The sequence below is a fragment of the Acanthopagrus latus genome, chromosome 3 (genome assembly GCF_904848185.1).
Source record: "Acanthopagrus latus isolate v.2019 chromosome 3, fAcaLat1.1, whole genome shotgun sequence".
Lineage (NCBI taxonomy): Eukaryota > Metazoa > Chordata > Actinopteri > Spariformes > Sparidae > Acanthopagrus > Acanthopagrus latus.
In genome coordinates, this window is record NC_051041.1 from 22,142,010 (window position 1) to 22,157,029 (window position 15,020).

The window sequence follows — 15,020 nt, forward strand, 5'->3', positions numbered from 1 at the left end:
TGATCGCGCTAGTGGTAGAATGTAACTTGGGTATCTCAGGTATAAGGGTGTGTTGGCTAGTTTACTGAGTGCAAATGGGGCACTGGTTCATACATACAGTACATTTTAGGAATCATGCTCACTGAAGAAGAATGCACAGCCTGCTTTGCTTCAAATGTTTTAGATTTTATTTCCCCATGTTCAAACAGCATTACTTATTTTTGACAGAAAGGGACTGCCCTGTGAGTGCAAACCTTGGCATGTCCTCCTCTGTCCCTGTTGCTGCTTGAGGCTTTGGATGTCCTTGAGAGGTAAACTTTTCAAAACCAAGAAGAACAGCTTTCAAGGTTAAAGTAATTGATTTTAATGTGGCCGCCCCAAGCCTCTGAAATCTACAGGGGGGTGAGCATTCAACCTCTTTCAAACGGGTGCATGTCACCTACACAGCTCAGCTGTTCGTGTATTTAAAGTTTTGCGAATGTGATCCTGATTGTGCTCCAGTGTCTGAATAGCATCACGTCAGTTGTTTTCTTGTTCAGGAAAGATTGGTGATGTTTCTTTTATGTGTCCCTCAGGGCCCTGGAGGTTCCTGTGGGCCCCCATGTCTCCGAGGCTGTAGACAACGGTGCCTCGGTTGCATCCTCACCTTGCTGTAGCTCACAGACAGCCTCTGAGTCGGAGAGGGATTATTAGCTGCCGAGAAATCTAATATATATAGATTTGATTGTCCAGCTTCACACAGTCAGCCACAGACAATGTCTAAACCTTATACAGCCTCTGGTCAAAACCCTGAGGAAAACTCTGGTTGCATATATTTTCTTTTTAGATGATGGGCCAGGCTGCAGATCACCTCCTCAGTGCTGCGTGATATACAGTATACATTTCTTCACTGAGCAGAGCAATGCAAGGGTGAAAAATGGAGACTGAAGGTATTGTAACCCTGAAACAAATAAGCCTTTAAATATACTATGAAGCAGTATCTAAAAAGTGGCACTGACCTTGAGAAGGAAGTTCTCAGACAGTATCGGTACAGATAACATTAATATCAGTTACTTAAATGCAAAGCTTTGGTCAGAGCTTCCACCTGATTTGAGTGTTTACGTTAAGCTATGCTGCGTTTCCTGGTTGCTGCTCATATTTAACAGACGGATATGAGGGTGACATCGATGTTTTCATCTAACTCTCAAAAAGAAAGCAAGTAAGGGTTTCCCAAAATGCCAAACAATTTCCCTAAATGTGTTGTATTTAATTAACAAGCTCCTGTAGTAGCCTGATCAGCACCCAGCTCAGCACCTAGAAATCTCTGCCTCACTCCTGCCTGTTAATCAATGTGTTTGCTAACTCCGCCAGTGACTGTAGCAGAAAAATGAGTTGATGTTTGCTTTGTTCAATATTCTTCCCTCCCCTCCAACGTGTGCCAATAAGGCGGTAGTAATAAGTACTATATCAAAGAGCCTTTGTGCCTGACATGCTCAGTTATGTGCTGGAGCACTCAGTAAGGTGCCTGCTACATTTCCAGATATTTTGGCCTTCTTTTTCGCCAAGGTGGTCCGACCTAACATCTGAAACAACACCATGAACTGGGCCTTCCTTGAGGGCCTCCTCAGTGGGGTGAACAAGTACTCCACGGCGTTCGGTCGCATCTGGCTCGCCATCGTTTTCATCTTCAGGCTCTTGGTCTTCCTGGTGGCCTGTGAGAAGGTCTGGGGTGACGAGCAAAAGGACTTTGATTGCAATACCAAACAACCCGGTTGTCACAATGTCTGCTACGACCATTTCTTCCCCATCTCCTACACCCGACTCTGGGCTCTCCAGCTGATCTTTGTCACCTGCCCGTCCCTTCTCGTGACGCTCCATGTGTCCTACAGGGAAGAACGCGAGCGCAAACATCGGCTGAAGCACGGAGAGAACTGTGCCCCTCTGTACGATAACACAGGCAAGAAGCGAGGAGGACTTTGGTGGACCTACTTCTTGAGCCTGCTGTTTAAGATGGCGGTGGATGGTGTGTTTGTTTTCCTCCTTTTCTACATCTACGAGGCCACATTCTTCCCACCATTGGTGAAATGCAACGAGGAGCCATGTCCCAATGTGGTGGACTGCTACATTGCAAGGTAAGGGTACTTCAAATGTTCTACACTGTTAAAGATCCTGGAATCCTAAAATTAGGGAGGGTTATTCTGGAGAGAGATGGTCAAATACTGATGCATTGGTTCTGTATTCAGCCCCAAATTCTATCCCAAAGCATTTGTATTTGACAACCTGGGAATTAGATTTCAACTATTAACAGTCTTTCTCCTGAATTGCCCCCTGACCTTTAATGGCTGAACTAGACCTCTTACCTTCACTTGGAAAACTAACATTATGTCTCTCATCTTTCACCATGTATCCCTCAGGCCCACGGAGAAGAAAATATTCACCATCTTCATGGTGGTGACCAGCTTTGTATGCATATTCCTCACTTTTTGTGAGGTCTTCTATCTGTGTGGGAAGAGATTCTTGGAGTGCTGCAAAAGTGGACCGAGCTCAGTGAGAGGAAACTCCTTCAAGATGGTCAGAACTCCTCTGACTAGGAAGGAGAACGCGGCGTACAATGAGCCCGTCTTGGATAAGGCCAAGATGGCCGACAAAGGCAATGGAGACACTTCAGCCCCAGCGTACAGCATAGCAGTCTCCTGAGAGACGAGATGTATTACAACTAATGAGTTCGACTTGTGACATGACTTGACATGTGAGGTTGCTTTTGTACTGTTGGCCAGATTTATCTCCCAAAAATTTGTGGTTTCAAAGAAAATTTGTTTACAAAAGGTCATGTCATTTTGTTGTATATGTTTTTTTTTTTTTTTAAATGTTTCTCTCTTAATACTGTTGAGCTGAACATGTATATATCCTTTTTAAAGGTGTGTGATCTACAATAACTGATGATGCAGTAAAGGTGATTTACTGTACTGTCTATTTATATGATTATTTGTTATGTAATATTATTTTGTTATCTGGACGGCCCAAAATAAAATTGCCTTGCTCATTCTGAGATATGAGAGCTGCAGTGTGTGTACTTGCCAACACAAACTATAAGTGAGGAACTGAGTCAAATACTTCTGCATAAGCACACACAAGTCATGAACATAACTTAAGTACACAACCATCCCGAGGAGGTTTCTTTGCCACATACTCCTTCTTCAGCTCTTTCACACATTTCAGAAACACCACATCTTCTCAAATGTGTTTCAGCAAAGATATCTTTAATGAACATACATCATGCAGGGCAGACACAAATGGGCGCAGCAGTATAGAGTAAACTGAACCAAAAGAAATCGAGATGGGAAACAATATCATACTCAAAATTAATCAGAAAACCACATCATGCAAAAATGTCTTGCACAAAGTGATCTACACATAGTGACTGATGGGAGTAACATTATTGACAAAAGCTGATAAAATCACCACTCCTACACTAAGTGTCAGACCAACTTGATGACAATGAACCACATCCTGCATCCCTTGACAGGACCGAGAGCACATTTGTAAAGGACCATATTGTAAAACTGAATGTACTTACAAGGCAGTGGCTGTAGCATATGCTTACCTGGAAAAATGAATAAGCCAACCCTAGTCATATCTGATTTTGCGGTATTGGCACTCCCTGTCTCAGGTGTATTTTAGTCCTAATGAGCAAACAAGTATTAGGCGTTGGACCCAAAGGCTACAAACCTGCATATCTCTACATCACAATTGCCTAATGGAACTGATACCAAGTCACTTGGCATGAAACCCAGACAAGCATACCTGCTTGAGGTTTTCACAGTCCACATGTTTTTGTACCGTATCACCTTTAATAATTTGCAAAGTCAATCCCTGGAACCAATTTCCTTGTTCTGTCAAACCACTCATTACTTTTGATGTTTTCGTGTACTTTGCCTTAACTGAATTCACAAATTTAAGGGTATCCCATCATAATAAACCTGCCATAGTAAAAGGACGTTTAAAAGTTATAGTTCTTGACTTAGCAACATGTCACTTCTGAGATAAATTGATGCTGACGCGGTTTAAAGGTAAGTTTTGGGTGGATGCCAACAGTGGCCACACCTCGAGATAATGGCCATGAGTTGATTCTTGTACTCAGTCAATATCAGAGAGCCACTCACTGCTGGAGAGAGGGTGCCCGAAGCCTGCTGAACGCATTCACACAGACTGTTGCCCTGACAAGGACACGATGGACTGAGTGGAATGCACCTTTTCTTAACGTAAGTTAAGAAGTTTTGATTATTGTCATCTAATTGTATAATTAGGATAACTTAAATTTCGTTTTAAGACCACAAGGACATTAAATTATGGGCAGAAATCAATGTGAACTACAACATTTGGATGAGCGTTTAACAAATGACTACCTTTGAGTCTCAGCTTTAGCTTTCCTTATACTCAGTTGAAGCCAAGTGTTCCTGCACACTGTGGAGGTTTTGGGTGTTGAACTGTGTGTGTGTTTCATTAATTATAAAAGGCATCTTTCTTCAAAGTGGGATACTTTAAAAGTAAGTGAAAATGCTTTGAACTGAGAGATACAGGGCAGGGGACAGAGATTTTGAAGCTCCTCAAAGCAGTAGTTTGATCATTAAAGAAAACTCTGAAACAAACTGTTATATATTTGGAGCAAATTATGGAATATCTTCGATTTTATGTTTCTTTTGTATTATTTTTCTGGATAATTGCATAATCTTTTTCTGTTTACTGTGTTCTGGCCCTAAAGCTTCTAAAGTTTCCCTTCCAACATTAAAAGACAGACTGGTAAACTTCTGAGAAGCCAATCAAAGCTGAACCCATGGATTGGAAGTTTCTCCAGGATCTTCTCAGCGGAGTCAACAAGTACTCCACTGCCTTTGGACGTATCTGGCTATCAGTGGTCTTCGTCTTCCGGGTGCTGGTCTTTGTTGTGGCTGCAGAGCGCGTCTGGAGCGATGACCAGGCACACTTTGAGTGCAACACCCTCCAGCCAGGTTGCAAGAACATCTGCTATGATTACTACTTTCCCGTCTCCCACATCCGCCTCTGGGCTCTCCAGCTTATCTTCGTCACCTGCCCTTCCTTCATGGTCGTGCTGCACGTGGCCTACAGGGAAGACCGTGAACGCAAGTACCGAGCCAAGCACGGCGAGGACACGCGGCTGTACGACAACCCAGGCCAAAAGCATGGCGGCCTATGGTGGACTTACCTCATGAGCCTCTTCATTAAGACCAGCTTTGAGATCACTTTTCTTTACTTGCTACACTACATCTACGACAGCTTCAAGCTGCCCAGGAAGGTCCAATGTGATGTCAGCCCCTGTCCTAATTTGGTGGACTGCTACATATCTCGTCCCACTGAGAAGACCATCTTCACATACTTCATGGTGGGGGCGTCCGTCATGTGTGTAGTGCTCAACATCTGTGAGATTTTCTATCTGATTGCTTCCCGGTTGGTAACTCTCAAAGTTCAAGGCACCTTGCGCACCAAGTCTAGCAGGGTCCGCCCTGACATGGACTTTGATGGCTGCAAGTCATCTCTTAAATCATAGCTGGAGACTCATTTGCCTCCAACTAATTTAGGGTGATTCGGGTGATTATTTTCCCCATTTGGGGCATTTTCATAAAATAAATTGATTTTATATATATTCTATGTCTAATATGAATGTATAAATGTATTGTATTTTGCCACCAAAAATCTCATGCATATTAATGATATCGAAATTCAAATGATTCAGCACCAGTTCTGCTGCTGCACATCCTAATTGATCGTTGTTGAATGAAGAACTGAACCGCTCATGTTTGTCATCATGACAGTATCCACAACTGACATTTTAGTTGTTTTGTATTCACTAAAAAAGTTTGCCAAAGAACTAAAATAAAGTTGTCCTTGTTTTTTTTTGTTGTTTTTTTTGTTAATTATTGCAACTTTGATAAAAACACAGCAAATGTTCGTCCATGTGTGAGACCTGATTTATCCTTCTTTGATGGCGCCATTTCTCCACCTGGTGGCACTAAAGGCATACTACATTGTCATGTGAGGGGCGTGAAGCCCTCAGAAAACAGCAGTGGTCCCTCTCACAGTTCAGTTAGGCTGTTGTGTGATTATATAATATGGACTGCGTAGACAATTTTCACTTCCCACTGTATTCTTAAATAACTTATGTGGTACCTATATGTGGGCACTTAGGTGGTATTAATGTGACATAGCGAGACGGCACTTTCAAATACAAACCCTGTTATGTTTTTTCACTAGAATTGACAAATATGATTAAACATTTACACTTTTCCTGTGGGTATTATTGCGCATTTAACATTGCAGCCTACCATTTTGTCGTCAGACCACTTGTCTGTCGTGTTTGTCCAGCCTTTGACCAGGTGTTGACACCGGAACTAGCTTAATAGGTTAATGTCCTTATCAAACCACATTCAAAAAAACACTTTTCACAATTAAAACACGTCATGAATGAAGTCGGCTGACTTTGTAGTCGTCTACACAAGTTCGTTAGTATGTCCACGCCTTTTTTCAACTAGCAGAGTAACTAGTGAGGTGCCGACAGGTACACCTGCGCTCTTCTGCATCGGAGGCGCTGATATTCAACAGATAACGAGTAATTAGCAACTTTACTTTCAAAATAAAAGCATGAATTGATTCCCGATGCAAAAAATAAATATTGGGAGTGTGCATAAGGAGCATTTTGGGAAATTAAAAAAAAAAAACGTGTGTCAAATATTAACAAATAAAGCGCAGATTATAACTCAAATAAGATTTTACCTTTGGTTATCTTCTCCATTTGCCAAATCAACTGTATGCCACTATCAACTCAATTCATGCCATGTTACTGCACGTCATCAGTAGCGATGATAAATTTAATGACTGCGCTTAAACTCTTCAAAAAAGCCACTTTCACAGATTGACATCTACAGTGTGTTCATCAAGTTCGTTGCGCTTTTACTGATATATTCTTCGACGAGATGAGGTTTTATTTTGAAATTTTATTAGCACAAGTGTCACTTTCCCTGTGCGCTGATGGCTGACTGACTGGCTGTCTGCGCTGCTCTGCTTAGTTTGGAGAGAAGAGGAGATCACACTGATAAGATAAGACCAACGGACAAGACCGCCCGTCAGTTATAACTGATGGTGACCTGACAGAGATGGCTGGTACAGGTAAAGAATGTGCCTGACGCGTTTATGAGCTTGTCTGCAGCCTGTAGGCATTTGTTTGTTTCAAGCTTTTGGAGTGTCTGTTTGGGTGTGGTGGTGGTGGTGGCTGTGAACTTGACTGAAAATAGTTTCCACCTGCTAAGAATGCACTTTAACAGCACCTGCGTCAAAACTGAGATAGTAAGCACATGTCCTGGGAGAAACAGTCAGAAATAAAACTGCATTTTGAAGTAAGTAAGTACACAACTTTGAGCCTTTGGGCCCACAGGTTTTAAATATCAGGGGCTGAATAGTGTGTCTGCTGTGTGAAATGTGAAATCACACCTCTGCATGTGCGAGAGAGAATTCCCCAAATATTCAGTTGTGAAAAATTGCCTTGACATGTGAAGATGGGAGCAGCAGCCAGGTTAAAAACGAGACGCGTGCCATATTTTTATGGCATATATTTACTGAGTGTAGCCTACACAAATATTAAGGTGTAACTCCACTAACAGAAAAACTCGATACAAGTTGTAATTCCAATAGCGCTTTTAATATCTAACTCTAACACAGTCAGGTGTCAAGTTTTTCTTAAGTGTTTTGCGCCTTTCAGAAGACATCCTCCGTGTTTCTGTGTTTTAACATTTGAATTTTGAATATTTTTGCAGTTGTGTATCAGCAGCAGTTGTGTTTTTTTCTTCTTCTTTTTTTTTGGCATATTCATCCTCTTAACTCAAGGTTTGACTTAATTTTAGTTCATGTAAAATGCAGTTTTGTTCTTCAGTCGACTCCAGTATACTGGTTCTGATCAGCTCCAGTCTGAACCCCGACCCTTCACTGTAGTTATGTGTTCAGCAGCTAATCATTAATACAAGTGACATCCCTGCTGACCTGGCCTCTGTGTCCCTGATCAATACAGCAGGAACAACATGGGTGGCGTTGCATCATCTAAAATCACTGCAGCTTTCTGTTTTTTGTCTTGTGATTTATTGATTTTGTGCATTATTTGACAGGGACAGATACAGGATACATGGGCGGAAAATGAACACTGCAATCTGATGCAAGTATCGCAGTGTTTATAGCGGATGCTAATTTGCAACTCGTCCCCCAGTGTGCTTTTATGAAAATGAGAGATTAAGAGTGGTGAGATCAAGCAGAGGTAGATTAAAACCAGCAAGACGACATAAAGTGTGTGCTTTATTTTAACTTGTCATGGGTACACACACTTTTGTTGCTGAATTAACCAGAATTAGGTAGATCTCTTGGAACCGGTTTAGTTGCAGTAAATTTCCAGATCAGATGGCAAGTTTCAGGACTTCTTTAATTACCTGAATCTTTAATCTTGTGATACATTATTTTGCAGAGAGGCTGAGGAGCAAGTTCATATTAGCTTTACATAATGAAAATCAATACATTAAACAGTTCTCTCTCTTTCCCTGTCTGAAACGTGCCTGGAGTATTAAGTTGCCCTTACTCCTCCCTCCCCTCCACAGGAGTGTGTTGTGCCAGCCTGGAGGAACCCAAGGCCCTGATGAAGATGGGTCTGAGCATGCTCCTCATCAGTCACGTGAACTTCCTGCTGGGAGCGCTGGTGCACGGCGTGGTGCTCCGACACATCAACCTCCACAAGCAGGCCCGGGCCATGGAGTACGCCATCTCCAACGTGGTCGCTCTCACCTCCGGCCTTGTGGTGAGAGCACAGACGCACAATATGCATAATCTCATCCTACAGCAGTTCTGCAAATTTAAAACAAGTGAATTTGATGCCATCTACGGGAATATAAGGGAATTTTACAATGCATTCTTCGTACTATTATCATGAGATTTAGAAAAAGAAACAATAAAGGAAAATCATTTTCATGTCAGCGCTCTTTTCTACGACTTTCCAATGTCATGTCAGGTGATTTTCCCATCAGAGCTGTGGTTGCACTCTGAAAACCACCAGTTACACATCCACTCCTTCAGAGAAATTGTCTTGAAATTGATCTTTAAAAAGTACTGTAGAAAACTTTCTGAATGGTAAAAAGTGCTGTAAATACATTTTGTAAATGTAATGTTTTGTAAATGTGTGTGTGGGACTAACTGAAATTCGTACATATTGCATCTTTAAAATCTCTATTCTCACAGCACCTTTTCAAAGCAAGCGAAAGTGTTAAATACCTCAGCTACTGCAAATATTTACTAAATATACAGTTTCCCTTTTAAAACTGCAGAAAGTAGTCATTTGAATCAGTCGCAGGTTTATCTGATGACCTCAAACTGGTAATTCCAGTCGTTAATATGAATTGCATGTGGAGTTAAAAGGCTATTGTGTAATGATTTGTTTTCCTTCCCTCCTTGCACAAACAACTTAAAAACACACGCAAAGTTATTTTAACACTTTCACACCCTACGCTGTTGTAGTGCTGGCACATCTGTGGCGTTGACAGATATCATCTCTTGACTTTGACTTGTGTTTCCCTATGTTCTCTGTCCACAGACTGAATGAAAAATATAGGATGTGAAACAAGTTCTTAGTTTTCTGCATCACAGCTGTCATCAGTTTTCCCTGTACGATCACAGACATATGGTTTCAGATATGAATATTCTTTGAATCTCTCTTGTCTCTGCAGGGAATCATCGTTGGCATTCTGGCTGTTGTCTTGTCTAAAAACAAGAAGAGCAGATGCCTGGTCAGTATCACTTTTATTTTTCCAATTAACTAATTTTTTCAAAAAGCGATTAAAAAAAACTCTTCCGACAGTGCTGCCTTCAGTCCTCTCCCCTGATGTGCTCTCTCTCAGTAGTTAAAGGCGCTCTCTGCTGATTTTGATCCGTCTACTTTCAGTGTGCGTATTTCTGCTTTCTCTTTGATATTTCCCAGCTGTCTACCACTTTATTCTCCTTTCCTGTCACCAACTTTCTCGTCAGGAGGACATAAAAAAAAAATCCCTTTTGAGTTCCTGCATATTGCCTCAGGTGACCGAACACGGGCCCCGCCGGGTTGGAATATTTTTCCTCTCTTCTTCCAGCCTCGCAGCTCTGCTTCGCCTCTGTTTGCTCAGTCAGCCGTCGGGCTGCTCAGACGGGCCTGATGAGGCAGCGGGCTGAACAGAATGAGTAAGCTCGGGAGAACCCGGTGTGATAAACCACTCCCCGTCTCCTTTGTTATAGAGAGCTCCCGCGAACTGGGCAAGGCAGCGCTGACTAGCAGCAGTTTGACTCCTCATCCGTCTTGTTTTCCCATTCACTGATACAGGCATCACACCGTATGAATAACAAGTCATCTCAACACTCCCTGTTATTAATGTCAACTCACGCCTTTATTACTTCTGCAGGCTACTGCAGCTCTTATCTCCCAGACAAATTGCTACAATTTGCTGTTATTCTTATCGAGGTTTTGCGGTAACTCACTCATCTTCACAAAGGGATTTTAAATGTCTGGACACTTTCTGAGCCTGTGTCTCACCTTCTGTACATTTATTCAAGGGTGGGTTCACTTATTTTAGCTGCCCAGAGTATGATTGATTATTGCACACAGCTGATAACTTTAGTCTTGGATGCTTCATACTGGGGGCTTAGATAACACAGGGCTTATCCTATATGTGATTTTAATGATCAGCAAATCCCATTAAGCCAAAACCAACAAGGAGTTAGTATCTAGCAGTTTTCGTCATAGTTTCGACACTGTTTTTTTTTTTTTTTTAGCAAACAAAGCTGTGTGTCCAGACTTTTACTCTTATGAGATATTGGATCTTATGGCAGAAGATCTTCATCAACTCATTTTAGTTTTTTAATATATTTTCATGTTTACCTGACTTATTTTTCTTTTCTATTTTTTTCATATGCAGTAAATGCTGTCTTAAATCTGCTCTTTTTCTATTAATATCATTTATTTTTAACTGTCCTTTTATCTGTTTACTGACGCAGATGTCCCAGTTTCCTATCAGGGAGCATTAAAGCTCAATTGAATCAGTCATCAAGTATTTGTTTTCCTGATGTTTCTTCTTGTCTTTCTTTACCGTCCCCAGACGTGGTCACTATTTTCAGTGGGTCTGGCCGCAGCCATCATGGCAGGAGCTTCAGCCGTCGGACTCTTCGTGTCCGTAGTGAGGGCCATCATTCACGGCGGGCGGAGCCTCCTGACTCACTGCCGCTTCCCCGATGCCATTGGCTACTCCAGCATCACCAACGAATGTCCTTTTGACCCCACCCGCATCTATGTGAGTTTATGTGTGTACGACAGGCGCGGAGATCAAGGCGTGAGCTGTGGGCACCTGGCTCTTTGATGAGATGACCATTGTCTCCGCGGCATGACCACAACACATGTCAGCGCGTCACGGTGGCCGCGCCCCTTTTATGTGTGTGTACACTGGGTGTTAGGATGGGTCCTGTGTGTCGACTCGTCAGTCACACTCTGCAGCCGTCGGGCTGGTGGCAGAAGTGCTGACCTGACCCTGTCGGACTTCTTCAGGCTCTGTCCTGTTCCAGTGTGCTACAGATGGACTGTCAGACCTGCTCAGCCTCACAGCTAAAGCCACGCATCAGCACCACTGTGGCATTTTAGCACAGCTAGTAGTCTGCAATTTGTCATTTAAGTGACCTTTGTCTTAAGCTAGACGATGCAAGGTGTTAATGGCAGAACCGCTGTAGATAAAAATTATAGCTCAGTGTTGGATTTTACCTATTAATAGCACAAACACAGCAACAGATTTTCAACCCCGACCGCAAATGTGTTTACTGTCTTTGATTCACTTTATGAAACGTAGTGATGCTGGGAAGGTTTAACATGTCTCATTATTGAAATGGAAACTGCCTTCATGCAGTCACAGTGTTTACAGTACAGTCTGTCAGTCACTGTGATACAAAGCAGCTGGAGCTAAATGTTGTCTCAATAGACTGTCAGATACCCACATGAATTCTGTAGGTAGCACTCTACTCCAAATCCCCATAGCTGGCATTAATGAGTTACAATTGTCATCACGTCTACAACACCAGGTTGTACATTAGAATGCAAGTTGTAGTCGTATAATGGATGAGAGTGAGGTTTAGAAGTCTAACAGCTTCAGGAATGAAGCTTCCTCGTAGTCTGGTGGCACGGCAGCAGATACTTCTGTATCTATTGCCAGATGGCAGCAGGGTGAACAGGCCATGGCTGGGATGGGTTTGTCAGTATCCACTGGGGTCTGCAGATATCTCACCTCACTCTGTCACGATGGTGGTGATATCTGGTATTACTCCCAACTGTTTTGTAGTGTGTAAATAACCATCTATTAAATATGAATATACAGCTTAGTTGGGATATTTAATGTGCAGCCAATAAGTAGAATCTAGTGTTTTACTGTCGTATTTTCAATGACGTAACCTTAAAGCTGTGCGTTAGGGATTACAGCGTAGCTATGGAAGCTACGCAAGAGGCACAAGCAGCTCATGCTAACTAGCTACAGTTTTTGCTATCTCTGCTACTATTTGCAGACTGATAACATTTCAGTGTATAGTGCAATATTCAGCCATGTGCTTTGTCATGCCAGCTTAAACCCATGTGTAGGTAAATAGCAAATTAGCCGCCCTAATACTTAAGTATTTTGCCAGTGTCAAAGGGTTGTTCTCATTTAGTAAAACTACGGTCTTTGTTTTGGTGGAATTGTAGTTTTTTTTGTCGTATTCAGACGGCTTTCAACAGACTCCAGATGAGGGATTATTGGTATTATAGTAAGTGTGCTCACTTTGTATTTTTCTGGATGATCAATATTAAGTTTTGCGTTGTAATAAACCAGATTTATCCTTTTATCAGGAGAGCGCTATCTCCGTATCAGTACAGAGGTAATTCATTTTTTTGGAGTCTTCTGAGACTGCAGACCGTGCTGTTCACTCAAGAGTTGCTTATTAGCTGGGGAGCTCCAATATGGCTGCCGGAGGGCACATTACATCACCTGAAAGAATGTTTTGGACAATATATCTGAGTCGCTTAGGGGCTGTAATAGTTAGGCAAGGTTTTTTTTTTTTTGTTTCCCCGCATATTTCATCATGAATTCCAAAGAAAGCTCCCAAACTTAAAAAAAACATAAATGTTCGATTTCTTTGCAGTCTGCTCAACTAAAAACAGCTCTCTGTCTTTGATACATTCTACTCCGCATGTTTTATTTACAACGCTGACTCTCCTGTGAAAACTGAAATTCCCAGAAACACCGGGGCTAGAAAAACAAGGTTCTATTTCACATCATTACCCATGCTGTAGCCGTGATTATGTGGAGCTGCTCTTGCTTCAGATCGTGTTGTTTGTGGTCCAGCTGGTGGCTGTCACTAACCCAACTCCTTCTTCCCTCCCTAGAGCACCACTCTGATCCTCTGGGTGCCTCTGATCGTGACTTGTGTCATCCAGATGGTGTTTTCTGCCCGATGCTTTGCTGCCTGCGTTTCATTCCTGGGTCTGCCTTGCTGCCCCAAAAGGAAGAGTAAAAGAGACTTTGGCAGAGCGGTGAGATTAGATTGTGCTTACGTGGTGCCTAAGACTGTTTTCAGTCTAGCAATGTTTAAAAATTGGATTAAAACACTGCCATTAAACAATTCTCTGTGTTTGTGTAGGTCAATGTGGTGAGGCCGATTGTGGAAGCTGCTCCGTCTCGCTATACTGACTCGCCCTCTCGCTACACTGACTCGCCCTCTCGCTATACTGACTCGCCCTCTCGCTACACTGACTCGCCCTCTTGCTATACTGCACCTCTTAGAAGCAACAATGAACCTCCAGCCCGCTACACTGCACCTCCAAGAAGCAAAAATGAACCTCCAGCCCGCTATACTGCACCTCCAAGAAGCAACAATGAGCCTCCAACCTGCTATACTGCACCTCCAAGAAGCCACCATGGACCTCCAAGGCGGAATACCGAACCTCCAAGACAGCCGCGCCAACCTCCTCCCGCTTCACAGCATCTTCCTCCTCCGTATCGGAGTCTTCCTCCTTCGGAGAGGCAGCCTCTTCGCCCGCCGTACAGAGAAAGGTCAGACAGAGGAAGGCATGAAACGAGGGCTGGCAGCCAGCAAAGGGCACCGGAGCAACACGGGCTGCTGGAGAGGGGGGGTCCGGAAAGGTCCAGCTTCTGGATTTAGACATATTTGACATGTCAGGGCTTCCTGAAGCCCCTGAATGCTGTGAGGGTATGTGTTGTTGCAACAGTACTTGGATTCAAACATGAGTTCTTAAAAACTGAACTTGGTGCTTGTTTTTTTTTTTGTTTTTTTGTTTTTTTAGCAGTGCAGTAGACCTAAAAAAGTGTCAGTATGCAACATCCTGGTTATGTGAGTGTGTCTGTTCTTTTATTGTTGTACCCCTGAGTGTCACAGTATTCATATCAGGACAAAGAGATGAGACAAATCCTCCTCAATGAGGACGCGGTGCCAATCCTTTGATCTACACACATTTAGTTCATTCACAGTTAAAGGAATAGTTTGATTTTTGGAAATACACTTTTCTGCCAAGACTTGGATGAGAAGATCACAGCAGTTTTGGCCTTCTCATCTAACTCTTGGTAAGACAAGTGAATTTCCTTGATGTAAAAAATATTATTTTAACGTTACAGTTTATACTAATAATGGAGGCTGGCAACATAGAGCTGGTTAAAGCTTCTGTTAAGGGAAGCAGTGCTCAGAGTCTGAGTCTGAGTGTGTGTGTGTGTGTGTGTGTGTGTGTGTGTGTGTGTGTGTGTGTGTGGCACTGCCTTCTTCCTGTTTTTAGGATAAATGTCTGTTGTGTGCTGCACGTTTGGGAATCAAGTGTGCGTACACTTGTCCTCCACTCGGGTCCAGAGAAACCAGTACTACAAGTTTGTTGTATTTATTGCTTAACTGAATAAAGTTTTTACTCACAATTACACAGCTAGTTTGTTTGGCTGGCGTCTGAACTCTGACACTGAAAACATTCAATGTGG

The 15,020-nt window shown here is 42.6% G+C and overlaps 3 protein-coding genes across 8 annotated transcripts; all 3 read left to right on the forward strand.

The window, feature by feature from the left end:
• Positions 1–149: 149 nt before the first annotated feature.
• On the forward strand, positions 150–2,984 carry LOC119016852 (gap junction beta-4 protein-like). 2 transcript variants are annotated; one of them, XM_037093173.1, is made up of 4 exons: positions 150–290; positions 555–908; positions 1,499–2,090; positions 2,373–2,984. In XM_037093173.1, the coding sequence occupies exons 3-4, from the start codon at positions 1,555–1,557 to the stop codon at positions 2,653–2,655; spliced, it is 819 nt and encodes a 272-aa protein (XP_036949068.1). In that variant the 5' UTR covers positions 150–290; positions 555–908; positions 1,499–1,554; the 3' UTR covers positions 2,656–2,984. The 2 variants fall into 2 exon arrangements, with proteins under 2 accessions (XP_036949068.1, XP_036949069.1); XM_037093174.1 differs by lacking the exon at positions 555–908 and having other exon boundaries at positions 1,525–2,090.
• Positions 2,985–3,854: 870 nt separating this feature from the next.
• LOC119016853 (gap junction beta-3 protein-like) lies at positions 3,855–5,960 on the forward strand. Its single transcript, XM_037093175.1, has 2 exons — positions 3,855–4,220; positions 4,721–5,960. The coding sequence occupies exon 2, from the start codon at positions 4,793–4,795 to the stop codon at positions 5,522–5,524; it is 732 nt and encodes a 243-aa protein (XP_036949070.1). The 5' UTR covers positions 3,855–4,220; positions 4,721–4,792; the 3' UTR covers positions 5,525–5,960.
• Positions 5,961–6,982: 1,022 nt separating this feature from the next.
• Positions 6,983–14,965, forward strand: LOC119017130. Of its 5 annotated transcripts, none has more exons than XM_037093582.1 (7): positions 7,304–7,371; positions 8,610–8,806; positions 9,729–9,788; positions 11,127–11,318; positions 13,427–13,573; positions 13,681–13,716; positions 13,759–14,965. In XM_037093582.1, exons 1-7 carry the CDS (start codon positions 7,326–7,328, stop codon positions 14,200–14,202), a joined length of 1,122 nt encoding a protein of 373 aa, XP_036949477.1. In that variant the 5' UTR covers positions 7,304–7,325; the 3' UTR covers positions 14,203–14,965. The 5 variants fall into 5 exon arrangements, with proteins under 5 accessions (XP_036949475.1, XP_036949478.1, XP_036949474.1 ...); XM_037093581.1 differs by having other exon boundaries at positions 7,307–7,371; positions 13,681–13,908; positions 13,951–14,965; XM_037093580.1 differs by lacking the exon at positions 7,304–7,371 and adding an exon at positions 6,983–7,140 and having other exon boundaries at positions 13,681–14,965.
• Positions 14,966–15,020: the final 55 nt, after the last annotated feature.